The following is a 24,254-nucleotide window of genomic DNA, read 5'->3' as shown; positions in this document are numbered from 1 at the left end:
GCCATTTGACTTTTATTTTTTTATTTAATGTAATCCTTTCTTCAGTTTGTCATGTTTGTAGCATTCATTTTACATGTATATTATCTTATTTTCACCTTGTTTATAGAAGCCATTACTTTAGTTAGCCGAGTTTGTTGTATCAAAACCTTATTTTAAGTAATTTTTTAAAAAAGAATTGATGTAAAAATTGAATGTTACCTTTTGTAAAACCTTTTTTCAAATGGATCACAATAAAAGTCTGAAAGCTTCCAGTTTTCAGGGGGATTTGTGTTCTGATAGCTTGAGTTTATAAAATAAAAATACATCCTGAATGAATTGAATACGTGAAACCGAAAGAACGCGCAGAGAAATGCATGATTTTCTCCAGCCACATGTTGCCATCATGCAGATAAATCGTATCCAAACTTATATCTCAAGGTCCTTCTATAAAGGTGGCAAACCACTGAATTATAGAAATATCTGCTATAACAATCAAATGTTGCATTTCTACTTAAACTGGCAAAAAATCTGATTTTCACATGAAAAAAACTTGCAGGAACTTATTTAATCAAGTCTTAACATGAGGAATGACATCTTTTACTCTTTTTATACATAATTTCCCTTCATGTGTTGGTTAAACCCGACACCAACCATTATCCCCAAACCTCCCCTGTACCTTGTTACTAAAAACCGTCAGTCATCCCCGACTGAGGATGAACATCGAGTTCTGTTCCTGTTGAGCTTCCACCAGTTAGACCTGAAATCAGTGCAAACATCCAATACAGAAAAAGTACATTCCTGCCGTGTGTGTGTGTGTGTGTGTGTACCCCACATATACATAAAAAAAACCCAGCAAATCTGTGTGAACCAGTTTGTTTGTGGTCGGTCTCGTCAGCAGGAAGCTCTCCACCGAGTCGATTCTTTACAGTCCAGATCTCTGTGGATCTTCACAGCTCTATGTGAGAATCTGACCAGAGGAGAGAAGAAGCAGAGGCTCGTCAGAATGGAGGCGGTCGACGGTTCGGATGCAGAAATCGTCGCCTGAGGAGGTTCCGTACCTGTGACCCGCTGCTGACCCGTCGAGTGGCTCGCCGCGTCCCGCGCTCTGGACGTCTGGAGGCGTTTGATCTCCTGGTCGTAGTCCGACCACTCGGCTACGATCCTCACCGCCGCCTGCAGCTTGGGCTCCTTCGTCATTGGATTGTTGCACTGATCGGGGAAAAACCCAAAACCCGATTATAGACAAGCAGGATGTCAAACGTTTGTTAAAATAGTTACACATTCTGGAAGTTGTTAAAATATAATTCAAAAGACATGTTTACTGGGTAAAACCTCCATTATGGTAAAATTTAATTATATTATAACTAAGTATATTATTTTTATGCTCCATTTAGGTTTCCTGACATTATTATTTTACATTTACACCAGAATTACAGCTACTATTATGGATATTATATTAGCATTTCTTCTGCTAATTGTTTAGCATGATTTGTTAATAACTTATCATTAATAACTCTGACCAATCACGTAGCACCAATTTGCATATCTATTAATATTATGGGTCTTATGATTTCCATTTGTGTACATTTAAATAATAGTACTGTTAGAAAAATTACTTTTTTCCAACATTTATGCCACCATTATTAATGTGTCTACATATATTGGCAATGTAATACAATTTGCACAAATTATCATATTTACAGACAATTGAGAACAAATTGAGTTATTCCACCGGTAGATTTAAATTTAAAGTAGCCTTTTAGTTAAACACATTTCTTCTGACAGGAGCTAATGGCAGGAAAAGATGGAGAATAAGTGGAGGAAGCTGAAGATTAGGGTTTGATTGCTGTAACGCTAAAAGATTTCTACATTGATCATCAAGAATCATTTTTTTCTAAAATGTAAATAAAAACAATTCCAACACCATCATCTTTTTGGAGATGCTCGTCTCATTTACCACCATTAACAAAATTTACAGTTGAATAAAAATAATTGAAATCTTCCTGGAGTATGAATAATGTGGGGCTTTTTAATTACATGATTATGGTTTTCATTATTGGTGTGCAGGCTTATATAACATTTGCTTAACTCTGAAACAAGTGCTAACACTTTAGAAATATTTTCTATGCACTGTAATCTGAGCAACTAATGCAATAAATAAAATATCCCAACATAACATTTTATTGTTTTAATGTCCATCACTAAATTAATGAGTTATCTACTTTAGTTCTCTTTTTTTTTTTTTTGCAGGTTTTGCTTTTCTTCAATTTAATTTCTAAAAATGGAAATAACATTGTGGTACTTAAAAATAATACATCTCCAATAGTAGACATTTGTTTTGTTCATCTAAAGTTCATGTAACATTTGTGGCTCTACACGAGTTATTTAGTCAGACTGAGGACAAAAAATAAATCGCAGATTCCTGCTCCATTTTCACTTCTTCCACAACCATTAGCGCCCTCTAGTGGCTTCTGGGACACCGACATGCAGCAGAAAACGTGCTGCGCTATTAGGTCTTTACCAAATCTATGGTCTTCGCTGTCCTTTTGGAGCTGTTGTCACACCAGGTCTCGCACCACAGCCACTCCTGAGGCAGAGACTTGATGGGAACCTGGTGGATCATGTTGTTGGGAAGATCCTGGAAAACACAGAAACCTGTTAAAAAGTAGTGCGAAAACATGGAGCAATATTTAAACATCATGACGAGATACGTCAAAGCTTCTGGCTGCAGGAAATGGCTTTAATAACCATCCGCAGTAAAGAGACAAACAAAAAAAGTTACAACATTACAAGAATAAAGTCATAATATTAATAGAATAAAGCTGAAATAAATTTTCTTCTCTTTATTTTATTTATTTTTATTTTCTTAGCCCGAATACTCCGTGCAGAACCAGAGTCAGACTAAAGAAACACCTCTGACGCTTTGAGCCACATTTGGATGGGTCATAAATTTTCCTCTTAACCTTGTTAAGCAAAACGCTAAATGAAAGCAGTATCGTGTAAAGGCGAAACGCTGCGGTCAGTAGACATGAAGAGGATTGCAGGGGGACAAACAGAGACCTGGTCCAGGTTGGACAGGCTGTTGGGGTCTTGGCTGAGTCCCTGGTACTGTCCTCTGAGGCGGTCTCCCGCTGCGATCTTCCTGAACTTCTTCAAGTCGACGACGTAGAGGGCGCTGTGGAGCACACGCCACTTTAACAAGGATGTGTGCGAGACAGCAAGAGCGTCCAAGAGAACAGTCGCTTACAAAAATATTCATACGATATTTAGATTTCTAATTAAAGCCAGAGACATTCCAGGAGTTTTATTTTAGCAAGGCGTTTTATAAACGAGTGTGTGGGAGATCGCTGAGCTGAAGCAGCACCTGATGTGGTACTTGCGCCCGGCGAGGTGGCTCGCCCAGTAGCCCGACTTCCAGAAGCGATAGCCGTCCATCTCCCTGCGGCTGTCGCAGAACGGCGTGTAGCCGTACGGAGCGCCCTCCAGGTCAAAGTCCCGCAGCTCCTTCAGGTCTGTTCGCACGATCTGGCAGGAAGCAGGTCGGGGTTATGGAGCGGCCTGGTTATCGACTACAAGTCTAAGTTACGACATCACTATGAACAAAAAATGCACTCTAAATCTCTGTAGTTTAGTGCCTTGACAAAGTTCATACTGCGATAAAAACATGCATCGTTTCTTCTTGTAGTCGTAGAGAATGGATGGAGCGAACCTGGTCTGCGTCCACAAACAGGATCTTATCCACAGCGAGAGGAAACAGAACGTCCAGGAAGAGGATCTTATAGCCCCAGATGATCCTCTGCTTCTCCGTCTGCTGGTGCAACCAGCGCGGCCACTTGTACTGGACCAGTTCATACTGGAAACCGTACTGCTTCGCCATGTGGGGGATGAACTCCTGCAGAGGGAAAGAAATGAAGTAAACCGCTAAATATATGAAACGACAGGGTTGGAGTCATTGTACAGTCCAACAGCTGTTGGTCATTTGTTTAATTTGAAAATAGAAATAAAAAAAAGTTCACCAGGAATTTACGTCAGACGTTTCAGCCAAAGAAAGAAAGAGACGAAAGAATGAAAACGAAAGAACAAAAAAAGAAAAGGAAACGAAAAAAAAGGAAGAAATGAAGAAAGGACAGAGGCTTGATCGAGGAAGGTAAAAAGGAAGGACACTAAGACAGAATGAAGGAAGGACAGAAGAGAGAAAAGGAGGAAGGGCACAGTGTTAGGATAGGACACGAGGGAGGAAGGAGAAAAGGAAAAAGAAATTTCAAAATAGGAAAAACAAAAGAGAGGTAAGACACTATGATGGAAGGAAAGAGGAGGTGGGAAAGAAGGAAGCAGACTAGGAAGAAAGGAAGAGAGGAAAGACACAAAAATGTACATCAAAAAGAAGGAAAGACAAAAAAAGAGACGCCGACGGAGAATAAATCCAGATTTTTGACATCTTCTGATTTTCCTTCAACAAACTCAAGAGAAAAGAAAAATAACTTTCCAGACTTTTTGAAAAGTACGAAGATTACAGAGACCAGATTCAGAAAAAAACAATAGCAGCCTCTAAATATTTCACTCCAGTTTTAAACCAACTGCAGCTGAAACAGGAAGCGTCCAGAACAAATCCCAGCCGGTCTTCCTCCACTACGAACCGAGGGAGGACAAGTCCTACCTTGAAAGTCGGGGACAGGTAGTTCTTCAGGAACCAGAACTTGACGGGGGTTTTGGTGTTCTTTAGGACTGACAGCATCATGATCCTGGGAGAGAAGAAGAAGGAGAAGAGAATGGTGACGAGGACGCCGGCAAAAAAACCCAATAAAATAAAAAAAAAGAGGAACCGGGATCAACGCTGCCTTTGTGTGCCGAGGAATTTTAAAAAAGTGTCAGCTTTGATGGGATTTTTAGGAGCATTTAATCCCCACCTGAGGAACCTCTCGTACAGATGCCCCGAAGCCACGGAGAAAATGTTGATCACGTCGTCCTTCTCCAGCTTCGGCTCCTCGGCTTTCCCTCCGCCTGTAAAGCCTCTGCAAACACAAAGCAAACCAGGTGAGTTTACTCCACTGCTACAAGACATTAAAGCAGAATACAAAGAAAAATACTGATGAAAAATGGGTTATATTTAAAGGCACCCAGACGGTCTAGTTTCTGTTCCAGCTTCATTTTAAAATAAATACGTTAAAAAAATGAAATAAGTGCGTAAACCCGAGCCGCACCTGGCCAGAGAATTCCAGAAGCCGGAGTCGTTTTCCTCCGTTCCGTCGCTCAGCAGCTCCTCGTTAAATTTGTCCGGCTTCTTCTGGACCTGAACGGCAAGAAAAAAAATCTTATTTTAACATTCAGAAGGTTTTAGTGGATGTAATTTAAGAGAAAAAAAAATAAACACTCAAATGTTTTATAGGATGTTAGTCATTAGTTAGACAAAAATACATTATTTTTTACTAAAACATCCGCAGGCGTTAATGAACTCGATGGAGACCTGCTTGTAGGAGGTCAATAAATGTTTGTTAAAGAATTAAGTACAAACTAAAGGTCAAACAGGGTCAAACCCTTTTTATGACTCAGAATCATGATTTATAAAACCGTTTTATATGAAAATCAGACCACTTTTTTTTATTAAAATATTTTGCATTTAGTTTATGACAGGTAAAAAAAAAAATGTTTTTGTGTTTTTAATAATACAAAAAAAATGCAAAAGTTCTGTCGCTGAGGCGACTTGACGGGAAAACCCGACTGTAATCTGAAGCCAAATACTAAAGTCTTGAACGGGCCCAGATTGGGCGTCACAATTAGACTGATTATTACTGTGTTTTTACATATTTATGGTGATGAATTTCAGGGTATGACGCTTTTCTGGCTCTTAGCGTTCTGGGGGTATTAAGGCAGGAACATCTTGTCTCTCCAGAGGGAGAAGCTTGGAAAGTGTTAAACACCGACTGAGGAATCAAACCCACTTAACAGATAATAAACTCAGGCTTTTCTCCTCATGGCACCAACATAAAGGCTGTAAAGGCTGCTCTACATTCACTCAGAAGGACACTAGCAGTGGATCAAGTCGATCTATTTACTGAATGTCAGAGCGGAGACCATAATTATGTTCTGATGAGTAAAACCTTTGAATTTAAAGCTTTTTGTAACGAGCTGCTGCTCCGATTCTAATGGGGCTCTGGGGGCAGATTGGTGCCACGCATCAGTGATGAACCGACCTTCACTTTAATGATGCGACTCTTGAAATTGTTCAGCACCACAATAATGTCGTCTGAGTCCGACGGGGAATCTGTGCCGTCGTGGCTGCGGGAAGGAAAAACGTCAAACTTATGAGTACGAGACGGCAGACGAGTGAATTAAAACGTCATGGACGCCTTTAAGCGCTGGGGGAGGAGAAGGAAAACAACGTGATCAGACTCACCTGTAAACCTTGTAGATCTCATCGGAGCGTCCTTTCCTCAGCTTCAGCATCCAGGCGCCGGGGTTGGCTTTGAGCTGGAAGTAGCCCTGGAAACCAAAAACACGTTTTAGTGAAATATTAAAGCACATCTGAACTTTGCTGACTAAACTTTCTAGGGATTTCTGTTATCTTTGTTTATTTCAACATTTACTACAGATATTTCTGAAGAAAAAGAAGGAATTGAGTAAGCATAGAAGAAAGCAAAGATACAAGGAGGAATAAAAGGAAGGAAGGAAGGAAGGAAGGAAGGAAGGAAGGAAGGAAGGAAGGAAGGAAGGAAGGAAGGAGGGAGGGAGGGAGGGAGGGAGGGAGGGAGGAGGGAGGGAGGGAGGGAGGGAGGGAAGGAAGGAAGGAAGGAAGGAAGGAAGGAAGGAAGGAAGGAAGGAAGGAAGGAAGGAAGGAAGGAAGGAAGGAAGGAAGGAAGGAAGGAAGGAAGGAAGGAAATAAGGTACAAAGGAAAGAAGGAAGGAAGGAAGGGAGGGAGGGAGGGAGGGAGGGAGGGAGGGAGGGAGGGAGGGAGGGAAGGAAGGAAGGAAGGAAGGAAGGAAGGAAGGAAGGAAGGAAGGAAGGAAGGAAGGAAGGAAGGAAGGAAGGAAGGAAGGAAGGAAGGAAGGAAGGAAGGAAGGAAGGAAGGAAGGAAGGAAGGAAATAAGGTACAAAGGAAAGAAGGAAGGAAGGAAATAAGGTACAAAGGAAAGAAGGAAGGAAGGAAATAAGGTACAAAGGAAAGAAGGAAGGAAGGAAATAAGGTACAAAGGAAAGAAGAAAGTAAGGAAATAAGGTACAAAGGAAAGAAGAAAGTAAGGAAGGAGGAACTGAAGGAAGGAAGGAGCAAAGGAAAAACAAGAAAAAAAGGACAAATAAAAAAACTGAAGGAAGGAAAGAAATAAGGATAGAGAAAGAAATTTAAAAAGGGAAAGCAGAAGGAAGAACTTAAACTAGAAAGAGTCGAGAGACGGAGGCCATATTTAGACAATATTAGTGCGAATAAAGCCTGAAAACACAAATATTGTTCCACAGTTCATCTTTCATTTTTTTATTATCTAACCAGGAAAACGCTGAAATTAAACCCCAGACTTCTCCCGACCTCTTACCAAGTTCGCCATGACGATGGTATCCACCATGACGGGCTCGGCGGCGGTCCCCAGAGTGAACTGTAGGCCTCGCGGGGGCTGACCCGAGCTGACGTCGAAACAGTGGCCCTCCAGCAGCAGGTGCTCCAGCTCGTACTCGGCCGCCACGATGTTCTCCACCTGCAGCCACAGGGGTGCAGCCAAGCTCAGTTTACCTCGTCCAGCACGCCCTGGCAGCATGCATTAGTAATGACCCCGAAGCTGACCGACGATGTTTATTTTATGCTTCAAACTCTGGAGCATAAAAGCAGAAACTTTAAGAAAGAAAATTCAAGGGGAGGATCACAACCTCTTTGGACAGCAGAGAGCCGTCAGTCGAAAACTTAAGATTCATCAAAAAGTTTTCCACAGAGTTTCTCGAGCTTTGTTTGGAACTGCATCTCAAGTCGGAGTAAAAATGTCCGTTTTAAAATGCGAAAATAATAATAATAAAAAAAGAAGCTACTGTTCCAGGGGTAAACAGAGGAAAATCTTAATTAAAGCTCCATTTTCCCGCTGAGACCGTCATCACCTCCTCCAGGTAGATGTTGTCGAGGTCGTAGCGGGTGCGCACAGACTCCACCATCCAGCTCTCGGGGGTGTTGAGGTTCAGGGTGAAGAGCGGAGACTGAGGCATGTCCAGGAACTTGGCCATGGGGCCCGGGGAGAACGACGCGTCGGGCTGGAACGCCACCTCCGGCTCCAACACGTAGCGGTAAAAACTGCAGACAGTGCACCACGCCGTCTCAACAAATGCCATTTTATTGTGATTTTTAAGTAATAGACAAACCACAAAGCAGCTCAAAATTGTACAAAAAGGAAAGAAAGAATACGTGTTCCTTTGATTGAAGGAACAACCTTTCATCTAAACCTGAATTAGCTCCTGTTATACAAACGTCTGAGCCAAACGTTGGGCAAATGTAACACTGATTGATATCCGATTCAAACGTAAAAGCATAAAAAGAAATCTGTATTTTTTTTTTTTACCTTTTCAGAGGCATATCTGACAGTTTTGACTGGCAGTTCATGAAAACCCTCAGGTTGACGTTTACGAGCTGCTTCAGAACCTTCAGAGTGAAACACGGCGACATGATAAAAGAGGAAACAGGTTAGCAACAGGACAGAGGACGGTCGTTAGCTGGACGGACAACGACGGCTCGTCCAGGCCAATAACAGAGTCCAAGCCTACCGATAAAAGAGGAGCCATTTTCTGTGCGTCTCTCGTTACTGGATCCACCACGGCAATGACATCGAAGTACACATCTCCCTCCTTCGGACGGATCTTTACGGCACTGCCGACAAATACGAGACCGAAGTAAACAAACAGATTCTGCTGTTTTCCTCAGAGAACAAAAGGATTTCACTAAATCTATCCCTTTAAACAAGCTAAGCGACCCCAGTGAAAAACAAAACCTGCAGAAGCGGTAAGTGATGTCGAAGCGTTCCAGACGTACCTGTGGCGATCGTCTGAAAAGCCGTACTCTATCCTGGATTCCCCTTTGGGCTGAGACGACAGCAGAGCGTCCACCTTCATCACCAGGTCGCTGGCCCTGAGAGAGACGCAGCGTTTCCTCAGACGGAAAGTTCATCCGTGGAAGTTCTTACGGAGCCTGAAAACCTTTTGGGAAATAAAATAAAATACCTGTCCTCCTCCATCTCAAACTGCTGGACTTTGCCTTTGATGCGCTCCCCTGACGTTTTCAGGATTATGTTCTCCAGAAGCAAGAAGTCGTCCTGGTTGAACACCTCGTTCTCCTCCAGCGGCCCGATGATCTGAGGAGGAAGGAACCAGAACGACAAACGGCATGAAAGAAAGAATCTGCAACCGATACTAACTTCACGCTGCTTTCATTTCAGCACCTGCGTAAAGGTCGGTCAACCGGGAGAAACGACGGACGTACCCTTCCGTTGCTGATGACCGCCCTCTGTCCTTTCTTCAGCTTGAGCACGTCTCGGCAGTAGGCGGCGTGGGAGAGCAGGAAGTCAAATTTGGGACCCTCATAAGCGCTTTTGAACAACGACAAATCCATTCCCTGAAGGAGGAAAAACGATCAAATAAGAAACTGACACCGCAAAAGTATTTCATCAGTAATTCAGATGTAAGCGCAGAAACTCAACAACTCACCCCAACGGCAAACTCTCCGACGTCCACGCCCTTCTCCAGGGCCTCTGCCGTTTCCTCCTTGGACATCTTGGTGATGAAGTTCTTGGCATTATTGGCCGACTGCGTCTGCATGGCAGACCAGATCGCTCTGGTAACGCGGCTCGTCTCCGCAGACGGAGCCGACGACGGGTTGTTGATCATCCCCAGTCGGACGTTGTTGCTGGATTTCTTGTGGAGCAGGCAAGTGAACAAAGTTTAGTTTAGACATTTATGGTGCGTGACAACCCTGACAAGCCCTTAATTAATGTCACAATGCTTCTTCCAATTGTTCTTCTGGATGTCTTTCTCCAATGAATCAGTGATTTCTTTCTGACTAAAATCACCCTCAAAATATTTCACAGCACATCATAGTTTTACAATCAGACTGTTTTGCAGCATTTCTCACCATGTGTCTGATGGCATCGTACAGCAGCTGGCGTCCTGAGGGCTTATCGAAGTCTCCGACTACCCAGAAAGTCACAGGGCGGATGTATCCATCATCTGGGAAGCACAAAAAATAAATAAAATGCTTTAAGCCAGTCTAAAATCAATCACGGTCTTCTAGGAAGAATGGTATGTGCTGCCTTATTTACTGGCATCAGTGGCAAAGATTTATCTGTAGCATAATCTCACACCCAGAGACTCTACAAACGTCTAGAAGCAGCTCGTCTTCTGACACAAACTAAACACACAGTTGCGTCTCTTCTCAAACTCCCGGTTCCCTTCAGAATCGATTTTCAAATCTTACTGCTGACCTACGAAGCGGGAAAACAGAGAGGCTGCTGGGTATGTGGCTGACCTCGAGCGCCATCAGGATCCCTTGGATCTACCAATTGCTGCTGGCTGCAGGACGGTCTGGGTTGGTCCGCGGAGATGATGGTGTCTTTGGAGTGGAAGCCTCTAAACTGTGGAACAGCCTGTCCCACACATCAGGCAGGATTCAGCCATCAATATTTCCAAGCCTCATCTAAAGCCACGTCTTTACTTCCTTTTAGTACAGAATGAAAGTTTAAAGTTTTTCTATTGTTTCTCTCAGTTTCTATCGTCTTTCTCCAAAGGGAAGCCCCCGTACGTAATACTGATCTCTCTTTTTAGACTTCTTATACCATCAGCCTTTGCATAAATGGGAAATAAGTCTATATCTTGTCACATTTATAGCCCAGAAAAAAAGAAGCTGTTTTTAAGTTTCCAGAAATTATAATCTACCTCACCAACCTACAAAAGTATAAACCAAAAAGCCTAATTCCCATTTATTTTGCAGGGATTTTTAGGAAAACCCAAAAGTAAATGTCCTTCACATAAAAATGGAGCTTCTCTCTATTTTTTTTGTGTGTGAGATTATGCTACTGCATTAAAGGAATAATTAGTTTTAAGCCATTTTAAGGATCTTTACTAAAACTATCTATGTTTTTTTTCTTTTCAAAGTTAATAGGTGCAGCTCACATTCAGGGGGAGCTCATGGTCTGGAAATTACAGTAAAAACATTTTTAACAACTAGCCTCATACATTATTTAAGAATTGCATTTTTATTAATGCTTTCTGCTCCTTTTTGCGACATGAGGCATCTTGTCTGTACAGATGAACTTAGAGCGTCGAAGAGAGCCCTCAGTTTATTCTATGCATTAGTAGCTAATCTATAGCAGTAAGAACCAAACAGAAGACTTGCGAATTATATTTTTGCTAGAAATTATCTCTGGACTTTATAAATTCACATGCAGCTACTGCATAAACTGCCATGCATTTTCTCTGAGTGTTAGAAGTAAATGTTAGACCGCTGGCACTTGTATAAACACATTTTAATACTCGGGCACAATTTTCACATGCATCATTAGTCACCACTGTCCTCTGAGAGATGCATTGCAGATGGAGGAGCAATACTGAAAGAATGCCAGCATTGTGGTTGACAGAAAAAAAAGAGCAATTGAGCTAGGAGAGGGAATAATGTGGAGAACAAGGGGGGATTTTACCATGGCTGTTGGTGGCGGCCATCCCTGATGCAGGGAAAATGTTAAACAACAGAAATACGGAGTGGAGGAGGACAAGACAGCAGAACAAACAAGAGTTTAGGCTTCAAGGTGGCTCAGATTTCTTCAGTAGAACAACATACTGTATATTAGGTGTTAGTTTGTTGCTTTTTTTGCTATTACCTTTCTTAGTCATGTAGTTCATGCTGTTGGCTACAGCCGTGCTCTTCTCCTTCGAGTCCAAAGTGGAGAAACGGGCGTAATCGTCAATAAAGTAGTTGTCTGCAAAAAATGGGGGGGAAAAAACAGAGAGAAAGTCAAAGATGGAAAATGAACACTTTACAAGAACACAAAAAGGCAAGCAACCACCTATTTTGCAGAGAGCAGACTAAGGATAGTAGATGCTGTAAAATGAAAAAGAGCTTGAAGTAAACCATGTAAAAACAGTTGACCTTGTTGCACATCTTCATGAATAAGTATCGAGTTGAAGCTCAAATAGAAAATAATACGGGTCTCCAATAACGAAACGCATGATGTGAGACATTTACTCTTATTTTCCAACATTGTCAATTAAAATGTTTTTGTTATTCTTTTCCTCAATAACAATTTTTTTTTTTACAGTAATCATGCATCTTTTGTGAAACGTCAAGTTCTGTCACATCCATCGAGTGTCAATCCTCCCATCGTGGCTGATACTAGATGATCGTCTGACCATCTACGGATAAATGTTCAATGTTCTCCACTTTGCATTTTACATTTAGTATGCTTAAAGTGAATCTTCTTCAGAGGAGACAAATCACCAGCACAACATAGCATGAGATCATTAGCATTGTAACCTGGTCTTTGGTGCAATATCCGACTTGCACTTGCAGAAAAATCTTGCAGAAGTGGTGCGTATGTTCAGTATGTATTCTGTATTCCAACTCCAAATCTACGGCATCTTGAATTAGCAAATGCTACAATATTTGATGCATACAGAAGAGATGCTGGATTTTTTTTTACTTAAAGCAAATCTTTGCAGCCTACGGACATGCCAAGCAAATACACGATACAACTATAGGATAATAATAGAGGTGGAAATTAAAATTAGTCTGAAAATGCGAAATATCAGTATACCACATGTGTTTACTTCAAGGTCCTATTCAATCTGGCCTATTTTCCCCAAAAGTCTTTATTTTCAGAATAACATGTTTTACCAGGGTAAAATTTATTTAAAATGTTTTTTTAATATTTTAGCTGAAGAGTGAAAATTTCAGCAATTTGAAGAAACAACCTTTCACAAGGTTTAATTAGAAATTTTTGCTAACAACAGTCCAAGGACAGCTCTGTTCAAGGATGTGAACTTAACATTCACACATTTCACCGACGTTAATAGTGTTGCAACACAGGTTACATAAATTGCGACATCTCTGTGCTGCTATTCTTCTTTTTATAATGCCGTTTGCAGCAGTCTTGCACCAGCTCAGGTCATTTTTAGAAACCGAACACCGTTTTGTTCAAATTGTTTACCCAGTAATTAGTGCCAATTTCCACCAATGTTGTATTTTATTGTCAACTCACTCGTATTGGACAAGTCCAGGTAGGTTCTGCTGGTTGACAGCACTCTGGAGTTAATGCGAGGAACGACGTTGGGCTGGTTCATGATGAAGTCGACGACGTCGTGATCTGTGGCCAGGTCACCCTGCGAGAGAGTTTACAAATTGGAGTTAGGATGTGAAAGCTGTGATTTAGTGAGGACATTCTTCACTGTTGCTGCAGAGCTGACAGTGATGCATCGTCTACTATTCTGCAGACTTTCCAGGCTTAAAGCCACAAAACTAACAAACGACTTCTCTGGTGCATTTATTTAAGTTTTTTTCTTCTGGTAGTTTAGGTTCAGAAGAAAATTATGACTAACACCCTGTTGATCAGAACAACTGCTAAATTCAGCTCGGTGCATGTCTGCGCCTGAGAATCCCCTTTTAAATAAACACTTGGCTCAGGGGAATGATGGGATAATTTTAAAAGAGGAAATATGACAGATGGTGCGTACACATGCTGCATGCCAAATACAAAATTTATCTTATGACTAAATCTCCAAAAGAAGTAAAACTTTGGATTTATAAACAACCTAAAACCATCTAAAGACTTTCTGACCTTTTTCTTTTTTTTAATAGATTTATTTGATGTCAGTTTCAGCAGAGAGAAAAAAATCTAACATCAAAACACTCACAGTACTGGAATTAAAGATTGGTATCGGGCTCCTTTTTGATGAGATTATGGCTGTTTTATGAACTCAACATAAAAGAAGTGAAAATTAGAAAAATCAGCGCCTTGCAAAAATATTAAGAGCTTTTTACCTTCTTTCCCATTTTGTCACATTTTTTTAGTCCCATTGTTACAACAGCATCATCGTGTATTTTGGGGAGATTTTATCCAATAGAGCAACACAAAGTGCTGCAAACTTGTTGTGAACAAGGAAAATGATGGTTTTCAAATAGTTTTACACACTGAAATCTAAAACGTTTGGTTTGTATTTGTAAATAGATCGATGCCGTCTATAGAACAACATTATTTAAATGTCCTGCAACTCACCAAGTAGACTGCTCTCTGGTAAAAAGACGTGGTTTCCAGGATTTTTTGCATTGTGGTGGTTTCCAGTTCATCGGGGTCCAGTTGCTCACGCTGGTAAGGGATTCCGTTGTACATCACCACGGGCAACGGGCCCACTCCTGTTTGCTCGTAGTACGCCTTCCCTTCCTGCAGGGAAAAATTCAGTTTGCGCCTCGTTAGTGTCCTAAAAGCAGAAGTAAACTCCAAATAACACTTGGTAATTTCCGTCTCAGTAATCAAGTCAAAACCAGAATCTGCTTTTATTTAATTACTGCTTTAAAATCAAAATCAAATCAAATTTTATTTGCATGGCACATTTCAGCAGCAAGGCATTTCAAAGTGCTTTACATCATAACAAACACAAAAACACAGAGTTGTGCAACATAAAATCAACAATCAAAACATGACATTAAGTCAAATGCCACCATTAAATTTGTAATTGATTAAATGTAGAGTTTGTCACTATTTTGGTTTAAAAAATTGTCAAAACTAAAGTGACACAAAATGGAAATCTGATTGCATTTGCATTCAAATAAAAACAGCAAGGAAGTATATTGCAAATGGCATAAAAGTATCAGACCAGAACTAGTAATTTAGATTACACATATAATTTCACTGGCTGGTTAATTGAAGCCAATAAAATTATATGGTGTCAAAAGACAGCGTCCGTATTTAGTGAAGCCAAATTCTGTTGCGTTTACCTTCCTGTTGTTGTCGTAGTTCGAATCGGCTCCGAGGACGCTGCTGACCTCCACGTAGGGAAACCTCTTCTCCAGCACTTTAACAACATCTCCAACACTTAGCTTTCCACCGATCGTCACACGGTTAAACATCTACAGACGGCAGGAAGGGCAACGGGATGAGCAGAAGGGAAGGGGAACAGGACACGGCTGGTGGTGACGTGGCAACAGACTCGTCTCCGCGGGCTTTACTTACCGAGACGACGGCTTCGAACGCGCTGTGGCTGTTCACCTCGTCAGTGATGTAGTTGTAGGCTCGGACCAGAGCTACGCCTGCGTCCTGCATGCCGTCTACGTCGTCTTCGTCAGACACCACGAACACCAGTCCAATTCTACGTCATAAAATTAAACGCCAAACATTTAACACTAAAGGCGTCCTACATGAGTTATCATCCTTTGGAACCATTAAGAAACAATTTAACCCGTTGAGACCTGCTGAGACTAGATTAAATGAGGTTTACAGTCTACATTTTCCTTCCTGGCACAAAAACCAACCTGAGTGGGATGTTGTTGGCATAAAACATCTCTGCCACGCTCAGCAGCTCAGCAGCGTTCTCCTGGGTCGGATCCACAATGATCACCTGCAAAACAAGCAAACCGTTTCTTTTCACCCTGGCTCACCTTTAAGCAGACTCACTCGGATGCTGATTACCCAACAGAGATCTTACGAGATTGTGGAAGTTCTTGCGGATTTGCCTGATGACTCCGGGGAAGGTTGGTCTGAGCAGCTCCTGGACGTTATAGGGCCATGAGCTGTACTTGTGGTCCGTCTCCAGGTTGTTGATCCACTGAAACGGGAGAAGCAATTAGGTGGGGAAGAAACAAATTAGCAAAAAGTTACCAATAATAAGTCAAAACCAGTGGCAAACAAATTTGAGGTGAAAATTTCTTAGAAGAGGGAAATTTCTCGAGCTTACGCAGATGGCAGGGTTGCGAATATCAACGGCGTAGTCGGAGTCGGACGGCTGGACGTTGAGCTTCAGGATGTCGTGGATGTAGGGCGTCTCGATGAGAAGGGAGCGCAGGCCCTCCATGACCCTCGCTTCACTGCGGAGCACTTCCAGCACACTGAAGGCGACAATTAGAGGTCAGATCAAGGTCATCTGAACAAGAGGAACGCCTGCCTCGCCTACTACAAAGCTGCTTTCCATTCTGATTATTGTCACTTCTTGAGATAAAATAAAAAACAGCATACAGAGACTTAATTTGATTACTAATAAAACTTGATTTAATGTGACAGACCAACAAAAAAATAATACGTACTAATGAAATGGAAGGAAAATTTAAAACTGTTTTTATATAAATAAAAACTGAAGATTACAAAATGCAAATTTAACGGTTATTACTCTTACACCCCAAAATAAGATCCAAATGAAAGAGAGAAAAGAAGAAAAAAAACACATCAGGCAGGTTGGGGACAAACTGGACAAACTCTCCATCCAATCTGAGATTATTACACAGCCAGAGCCGTTTAGCCAAGAAAAAAATGGACAAATGTCTCTGACTCCAGATCAAAATCAGCTTAATTTGCCAGGCTTGTGGGAAAAAAAGTCAAACAAGGAATCTGAATTCAGTTCCACTTTGTTTTCAACGAAGATATTTTCAATATAAAGAATAAAAAGGTAAATAAAAATAAAAGTTTTTTGTAAATATTTGTATATACAGTGTTTACAAAAGAGGTTGAACTATGGAAATATTCATGGTATCGATCTGGGGACTCATTAAGATTAAATGCCTGGGGAAAGAAGCTGTCTCTCTGGAATATTTTCTCTTTTTTTTTTGAGAATAGCGCTCTGTAGCGCCAACCTGAAAGTAAAAGTTTGTGTCCAGAATGTGTGGTGTCTGCAGATATGTTGGATGGAGTGAAGGTCAGGCCTGATGATCCTCTCTGCAGGCCTCAGAGTCAAAGTCAGACCTGTTCAAAGCTGATGGAGACATACCACCAAATGCACTCCACACTTTTCAGATCGTCATCTGTCAACAAAAGGATTTCTAACAACGTACGTAATTTTCCTTCTAATTCAAATTTGTGCACCACTTTGTGTTGGTCAATCACATAAAATCTTTTTTGAATCTGAATATTATCAGTTAATTAAAATATATCATATCAACTAAAATTTCCTTCTCTGCAGACTGAAGTTAACGCAGTAAACACTTGTTATCCGAGCTGGTATTACAGCCGGTTGTCTCAGTGTGCGTTTATACCTGAAGATGTCTTGCGTGTCCAGATCTATATGTAGCCCGTTGATGAACAGGGCCGAGTCTCCAGGCTGCAATCCCAGTGTTCCTTTGAAAAACTACAGAGAGAAATGTCAAAAGTGACTAAATGGCCTGGTTGCATCAAACCCCGAAACTCCTCGTCTCACACCCGCTGAGCCGTTTGCATCATGAAACGTCAAAAACCTCCCTTTGCACAGTCAATTATACTGTAAACTAGATGCAACGGCCGTTCTGGAGCAGTAACGAGGCAGGCTGACGGCTCCAAACGAGCTCTGACAGCTCTGTTCAGTGAGTTTCGAGCAATCCGAGCCCACGCTAAACAAATCTAATTATTAGGGGGGGAGAAAAGGTGTGTGACTGGCTGCGTGGCTAGGAGGAGCTGTGAGTTGTTTGTGTGTCTGAGGAGGAGAAAGGAGAGCTCCAAGTCATTCTGGCGCAGTCAAATCTCATTACAGAAACACAAAGACATCAGATTAATCATACTTCAGACACTGCAATTACAACAAGACATGATTAACACAAATATTGCTCATCCCGGTTAAACTCTGTGTGTGTGTGTGTGTGTGTGTGTGTGTGTGTGTGTGTGTGTGTGTGTGTGCGTGTGTGTGCGTGTGTGTGTGTGTGTGTGTGTGTGTGTGTGTGTGTGTGTGTGTGTGTGTGTGACAGGAAGAAGTGTCTGGAAGCAAGTGCTGGTGTCCAAAGCTCTCCAATCAATAATCATTTCTTGCCGCAGGACGCGCTGCGCCTGCTGAATGAATCACCGATTCAGTAATTAGGACGTCTGTCTGCAAAACCCCCGCCGCCGACCCAAACTCCTGTCTTCTGCGCGCCGCGATAATGTGAGAACAGCGCCGGGAGTCAGGAGGCGTGAGGAGGCAGAGAGAGGGAGTGAAAAAGCATCGACAGGGAAAAAAAAAAAAAGAAAGGGGGTGATTACCTATTCTGTTATTAGCGGGACAAAGCCAAACACATTGTCTAAAATTGAAAGGTTTTTGAAGTCAGATGCTGTTCGCAATTTATCACACAACAAAAGGCGACGAGAACAAACAGCAACAGGAGGTGCTGCTCTCGTTTTGAGATATTTTCCTGCAGGCTGAAGCCTGGGAGGGCTGTGGATCTCTGTGCTCGAGGGTGCAGGCCGTGAGGTTAAAAAACAAAAATAAATGTAAAAAAAATCTAATCAAAAGGAGCTAAGAATCTGCCAATTTAATATGTTGCGCTTCAAAAGCAAAGCACAAGATTTTACCAAGTGTAAGTATTCGAAAATCAACTTAAGTTTAACTAAAATGGAGCAGAACTTCTGCTTTTTTGATGTTTCAACTAAGCGACATTTCTTTTTCCCACAAAAATAACTGCAGTAAGGTTTTTAGAACTAATACGCCAGCTAACTGCAGTGCCTCGCAAAAGTATTTGTAACCTTTGACCCTGTGTTTTATATGTTTGAATTGCATTTGTATTCAGGACTGATAAGTAACTACTTTACAGAATAAACCTTTGCTGCACGTTTTTTAGACAATGTCTTGATCAAATATTAAGAGATTTAAAGTTTTGAACAATCTTCTTTGTGCAGCACCTCAAACTCAGTCAAAATGGGTACAGAGTGGCAGTAAGCACAACCGCTAAGGTTCTGATTCATAGATGGATTTCGGCCCAGACTTTGACTGGACCACTGATGGTTCATATCGGGGATATGACAGGCAAGGATCACATTCTCTGACTCCGTCTGTAATCCCAGATGTAAAGCAGCAAAAGCAAATAAGGTGGACTGGCAGCGTTTGTCAACAGTCACGACAACATCACACAGCAACGATCTTTAGTCAGAGGCCTCGTCAGAATCGTTGCAAAACAGACTGATACTGGAAATCCTTCCTGCCCACAGCATTACCACCAACAATGATTCTTTGAAGATATTTAGTTAATATAAGATTAATATTTTTGAATTGAATTATATAAACGTATGAATATGCGTTAACCCATTCGTTCTACTGTGGCTCCTTTATAAGCTCACAGCCTTTGTGACCTCCTCCTTCTCCTAAAATCTTCCTCCCATCAGCTTTAACAACCTTCCCAGTTTCTGCAGAGGAAAAGCATTCCCACAACATTATGCTGCCACTACCATATTTCATGAGGATGCAGTGATATTAGCCATTTGTTTCATGCTACATTTAATATTTCTATAATGGAAAAAAGTCAAGCGGTCTGAATACTTTTGCAGAGCACTTCCTACTTAGTTCACTGAACACAGACAGATCAGTTGCATGGGAGGAAGAGGAAGACATTAAAATGCCGAAATGTTCTGAAGCAATTAGATGTTGGTTTAAATTCATCTAGAGTTGAAGTATTATTTTAAAAGCCTCCGGTCTAAGAAAATAAAGCCAGATACACCTCCATCCTTTGTGGAATAAAAAATAAAGTCTGCAGCAATATTTTCCTTTAATTGGATTGCTTTATAAAAGCTCTCATCAAAGTGAAAATGAGCACTGCAGGCAGGTTTTTTCCTCACAAACGGGATCCCCCGAGCACCAAATGTGTGCAAATTGGAGGCAAAAAATAGCTCCTAACAAAGTTTTATTCAGACGCACAAAAAAAAAGGTTCAGAAGGCACTCACTGCTTTTTAACAGTCAATTTAGCACGCAACGGCTTCAATAAAGACATTGTAAGTCCTTTGGTTTTTAGATAAGTCTTTCTTTGTACCCATCTCGACTTAACATCTAGTTTTTCTTTGGAGCGAACAAAACATTTAGCTCACAATATCTATTCAAGTTTAAAGAATAAAGCAATAAAGAAACTCATCCTGTTACATACGCTATCAAACTTATTACAATGTAATGATTTTTTCTAAAACAGTGACCACAGAAGTCATGTTAGGAAACATATGAAAGTGCAAGACAGATTATCAGAAACTCAGTTTCCTGAAACTAAAGGAAGAGACATCCGTTTGAGGCACGAAATGGGTCGGGGAAACAAAAATCTTGTAGATTTTGTTTCTCGAAACTGAACGAATCAACAAACAGGATGCGCCTTGATGTCTTATTTTGAGTTTAGATATATTTTAATAAAGGCTAAAGACATAAGGCTTGATAGATTCAAAAGTACTACAATCAAAGAACCTGCGACACCTTTTTATCTTCTATGTGTTAAAGTCCTTTGCAAAATATAGATTTGAATTGGCCAAATCCGAAAGTACATTTTAAAACTGGTGTCAGCCAGGAATAGCCTGATCTCCACTATTTTAATACTTCTGAATGTAATTAATTAGTGACAAATAAATATGGGGGAAAAAATGGGAGTTTCTTTTTTCTCATATTTTTTAAATGCATCAAAACTAGGAACTTAAACCGTTTACTACTTATATAAAACAGAAATCATGTACATTGTGAGGTTTAATGAATTAAACAAAAATCAAAAGGTTTGCCGGGTTGGAAACATATTTTGATGCATTATTAGGTAAAATCTGAAATTCCTTCATCTTTTGTTTAATTAAAAACAGTCCCAACCTATAGTCCATTTTTCATTCTTATATGGTATAATTCATGGCAAAACAAAACTTTTTATAATTAAAAAAAAAAAAAAGCAAAAAAGAAAGAGCAGATCAAAATTGAAACTGATGGGTCGAAGAACATAAGTCTATCTGATGTATCTAGAAAAGAGAATAAAAGATCAAAAATGGATAAAAAAGGGAGGACAAACGTCTACCTTTTGGTTCTCCTCAATCTCTTTGCGGATTGCAGACTTTACCACAGTTTTTGTGATGGACCTGGAAGTAAAAAAAACCCAAACAAACAAACAATAAATAAAACCCAGAACTTGTCAGTATGTATACAAACTCAGCTTGTGTGTGTGTGTGTGTGTTAATTTCTGCCGTACCTGGCTTTGGTGGGAAAGTTCTGACTGAGGTCTTTCATAACGTTGAGGGCATCAACGGCAGGAGCTGCAAGAATGCGAGCTGCTGTCTGGAAACTCAGATCTACGCAAGAAGACGTGGAAGGGGAGGAGGGCAGAGAGGGCAAACAACGGGGAAGGAGATGAGCGGATGAAAATGAAACGCAAACATGAAACACAGGAGAATATGATGTAGGGACAAGCTGAAAGTTTTCAGCTCTAGTATATAAAAAAAAAGTAACTTTAATAAGTTTTTGTTTGTTTTAAGTAAGCTGGGATCAGCAGTGTTTGTTTGCTGGTTTCTTTCTGTTCCGTCATTTTTCTCACATGAGAGAGGAAAACCGAAGCTTGTGCAAACTTCAATTCCTTGAGAGCAAAGAATAATTAAATACCATTGCAACAAATTTAAATATCACTGGAAATGTCATTTATTTCTGTTACGCATCTGGAAAAAGTGAAGCTCATCATATAGATTCATCGTATTCAACTGGTTTCAAGTGTCTACGTTTGTTCTTCTATGGTCTTTATCTAAAAGAAAATACTAAATTAAACTTCTCAGAAAATCAGACTATTACATAAGATCTTTATTCAATGGCTTCTAATAAAAAAGGCTTTGGACTGTAAAATCATCAATAAACACCTGAGATATTCATAACTGTGTGTTATGAATTACTGAGATGTCCAAATGTTTCTTGAGTTTGAAGAAGTTCATTCTTAAAAAAATAAATATTCCACAGTGAAGCCTGAAGCTGTGCAGATGTTTGAAGTTCAACGTTAAAAATCTAATTTTGCTAAGCAGATATGTTTATGAAGTGCAGCTTACAGTACAAACATACCAACAATCCTACAGATAATAAACTTAATAAAGAATTGTGAAAAATGTACTAACTAAAACAGAAAAGCTAAACAAAACATGAATCTTAATTGGGAAAATACTTTTAGCCAAAAAATGTTAGGGACCTCATTAAACTGCTGTTGACATGGGATATGCCTGGAAAGTACTGGTCTGGCAACAGAAAGCAAATTCCTCGGATTCAGGGTGCAGAAAATATATGCGCATTAAAAGCAAGGCTTTCCAAGGAGAGAAAGGATGCGGCGAGCTTTATTTCAGTGCAGTGAGCCTCTTTGTAATGGTGTTGTAGACTGTGATTATTAGCCCCTGGAGGTCTTCCGCTCTTTGTAAACAGGCTGAGTTAATGAGCCCCAGTGGGTTAGAAGATAAAGACAGGCGCCCTCGTGTCAGTCTGACAGTCGAGCTCAGCCGGCTCACATCTTTTATTCGACACAATCAAAGCAGCGCCGCGCTCGCATCCTGACCAAGCCTGATGATGGATGACTTTTAATGCGTGCGAGGCATTTGTAAATATTCAGACCTTTACAGTGGGAATATGCGTGTGGTGAGAGAGGTGATAAAAACTGAAAAACGCTGTGTGTGTGTGTGTGTGTAACAAAAAAAAATTATGCAATCAGAATCTGCAATAAAAAAAAAATGCAGCAACATCCTCGGTTAGATTAAACATTTAACAGCTCAGATGCACAACTGAAGGATCAAACACCTGCACTAATTAAGGTTCGGCTGCTGGTTTGAATCACTGATGGAGTGAAACAACAAGCGCGTATTTGTTTATGTTTGTATTTAATCATGATCAAAGCATCAGTTAAAAAATTAACGCAAACCATTAGCACTGAGGGAGCAGGGAGAAGCGACTCCTCGTCTATCCTCAGAGCTCTTATTGTGTCAAATTGAAACAAAGAACAGCAGAATATTAAAAGAAGTATCTAAGTGCATAAAGTTTGTCTTTGTTACTGGCGATGTCATCAGATTTTGTGGTAACACTTTATTTAACTTTATATAAACGTGACATAACACCTGTTATGCAATTTTGCATTAAATTTACCAAATGACACTTTATGACAACATTCATGAAAACTCCTTCATCTTCATAGCAGGTGTCATGTCAGTCTTATGCACACCCCGTCAAATACAGTGTTACCAATCTTTTTTAGTCTATATTTTTGGCAACTGGAATTTCTTTGAAAAATGTTTTTTATTTTAATTGGTAAATATTGTAACGATGACCACAATTGCAAAACATTAACATTTTGCTCACTAGTATGTTCTCCTTTCTTACTGTTATACTCTTCAGTCACAACCCTGCATCCAGGTATGGCTAAAACAGAGACTTAGTAAACATTGTGTCTAATTTACATAAATTTGAGACGTTCCAGCTGAGCACATTTTCATATTTCGCCTCTTCAGTGTCAGTCAAGAATCAGTGCTGATATAAATATAAAGGCAGTCAGGAGCCAAATAAGAGAATATAGCTGCTGCTCCCATTGGAGACAAAACGGAAAGCAGCAGAAGTTGCTCTGTTGGAAACATCCTCTCAGTGTCAACATCAGATGATGGAGTCATCCAGTTGTCAGAGGGGTCAGTTGCTTCCCCTGTCAACATGTCAAATGTCCGTGGGCCATGAACCGACCCGGATGACTTCGCTGGTGTGTGTTTAACAGAACAAAGAGCAGCACACACCAGGAATTGCTGTGTGAATAGGGCTTCCACAATTGGACCAGTGTTGTATAAACACAGAAAGTGGTCCACGGATATTAAGTACAGATGGTTTATCCAATCATGCCAAGTGTGCTTTCATGTTTACAACCGGTTTCCAAGGACGCCTTAAAATCATTTGGTTAACTCCCTGATGCCGAGATTAAAACAAAATAAAAAAGAAAACCAGCTGTCATCTAAAGTTGGATAAACATCTCAGACAAATGTTGTTTTGAGGAATTAAAATGTTTTCTTTTATAACTATGCAATCATTAAATGGCTTAATAATGAAGTAGTAACATCTTACATTAAATGTATAAACTTGATAAGCACCTTTAGTAAAAAATAAATAAATCAGTCCACCCCACAGATTGCCGGGATTTGAACAAATTAGGAAAAGCAGGCACTGAAGCCAGACGTTTTTTACTATTCATGTATTGTCAAAATAAATTTAAAAAACACTCTTCTTCTTCTTTTTAACATAAACAGAATGCTCTTTAGAGCTGCTGCTTGAAGACTTTCCTGTCTCCTGCAATCATATGCACAATTTGGAGGGGTGAGCGCTTCTAGCCAGCAGGGAACCCAATTCCACAGGAAGTATGGCAAATATTGATCTCTAGGCAGAAAAAATATGAAGATT

The 24,254-nt window shown here is 40.4% G+C and overlaps 1 protein-coding gene across 2 annotated transcripts in view; it reads right to left on the bottom strand.

Annotated features, from left to right (window-relative positions):
• Positions 1-169: 169 nt before the first annotated feature.
• Positions 170-24,254, bottom strand: part of uggt1 (UDP-glucose glycoprotein glucosyltransferase 1) — a 278,967-nt gene continuing 254,882 nt past the window's right edge. Inside the window, exons 10-41 of one of the 2 annotated variants that reach the window (XM_008399726.2) lie at positions 21,052-21,151; positions 20,881-20,941; positions 17,169-17,260; positions 15,881-16,031; positions 15,632-15,751; positions 15,459-15,544; positions 15,160-15,295; positions 14,925-15,056; positions 14,206-14,370; positions 13,192-13,312; positions 11,815-11,913; positions 11,635-11,658; positions 10,074-10,168; positions 9,650-9,856; positions 9,426-9,557; positions 9,167-9,297; positions 8,979-9,074; positions 8,714-8,816; positions 8,512-8,591; positions 8,057-8,246; positions 7,507-7,665; positions 6,374-6,459; positions 6,171-6,255; positions 5,181-5,269; positions 4,887-4,991; positions 4,637-4,721; positions 3,689-3,871; positions 3,344-3,504; positions 3,040-3,154; positions 2,501-2,617; positions 1,038-1,188; positions 170-946 (exon numbers count right to left, since the gene is read on the bottom strand). In XM_008399726.2, coding sequence (XP_008397948.1) covers positions 927-946; positions 1,038-1,188; positions 2,501-2,617; positions 3,040-3,154; positions 3,344-3,504; positions 3,689-3,871; positions 4,637-4,721; positions 4,887-4,991; positions 5,181-5,269; positions 6,171-6,255; positions 6,374-6,459; positions 7,507-7,665; positions 8,057-8,246; positions 8,512-8,591; positions 8,714-8,816; positions 8,979-9,074; positions 9,167-9,297; positions 9,426-9,557; positions 9,650-9,856; positions 10,074-10,168; positions 11,635-11,658; positions 11,815-11,913; positions 13,192-13,312; positions 14,206-14,370; positions 14,925-15,056; positions 15,160-15,295; positions 15,459-15,544; positions 15,632-15,751; positions 15,881-16,031; positions 17,169-17,260; positions 20,881-20,941; positions 21,052-21,151 — 3,677 coding nt within the window. In that variant the 3' untranslated portion in view covers positions 170-926. The remainder of the gene's footprint in view (positions 947-1,037; positions 1,189-2,500; positions 2,618-3,039; positions 3,155-3,343; positions 3,505-3,688; positions 3,872-4,636; positions 4,722-4,886; positions 4,992-5,180; positions 5,270-6,170; positions 6,256-6,373; positions 6,460-7,506; positions 7,666-8,056; positions 8,247-8,511; positions 8,592-8,713; positions 8,817-8,978; positions 9,075-9,166; positions 9,298-9,425; positions 9,558-9,649; positions 9,857-10,073; positions 10,169-11,634; positions 11,659-11,814; positions 11,914-13,191; positions 13,313-14,205; positions 14,371-14,924; positions 15,057-15,159; positions 15,296-15,458; positions 15,545-15,631; positions 15,752-15,880; positions 16,032-17,168; positions 17,261-20,880; positions 20,942-21,051; positions 21,152-24,254) is intronic. The other variant, XM_017302603.2, reaches the window with a different exon arrangement.

Source organism: Poecilia reticulata, chromosome 22, assembly GCF_904066995.2.
Source record: "Poecilia reticulata chromosome 22, P_reticulata-male-v2, whole genome shotgun sequence".
Taxonomy (NCBI): domain Eukaryota; kingdom Metazoa; phylum Chordata; class Actinopteri; order Cyprinodontiformes; family Poeciliidae; genus Poecilia; species Poecilia reticulata.
This window is presented reverse-complemented; position numbering and strand designations above follow the sequence as displayed.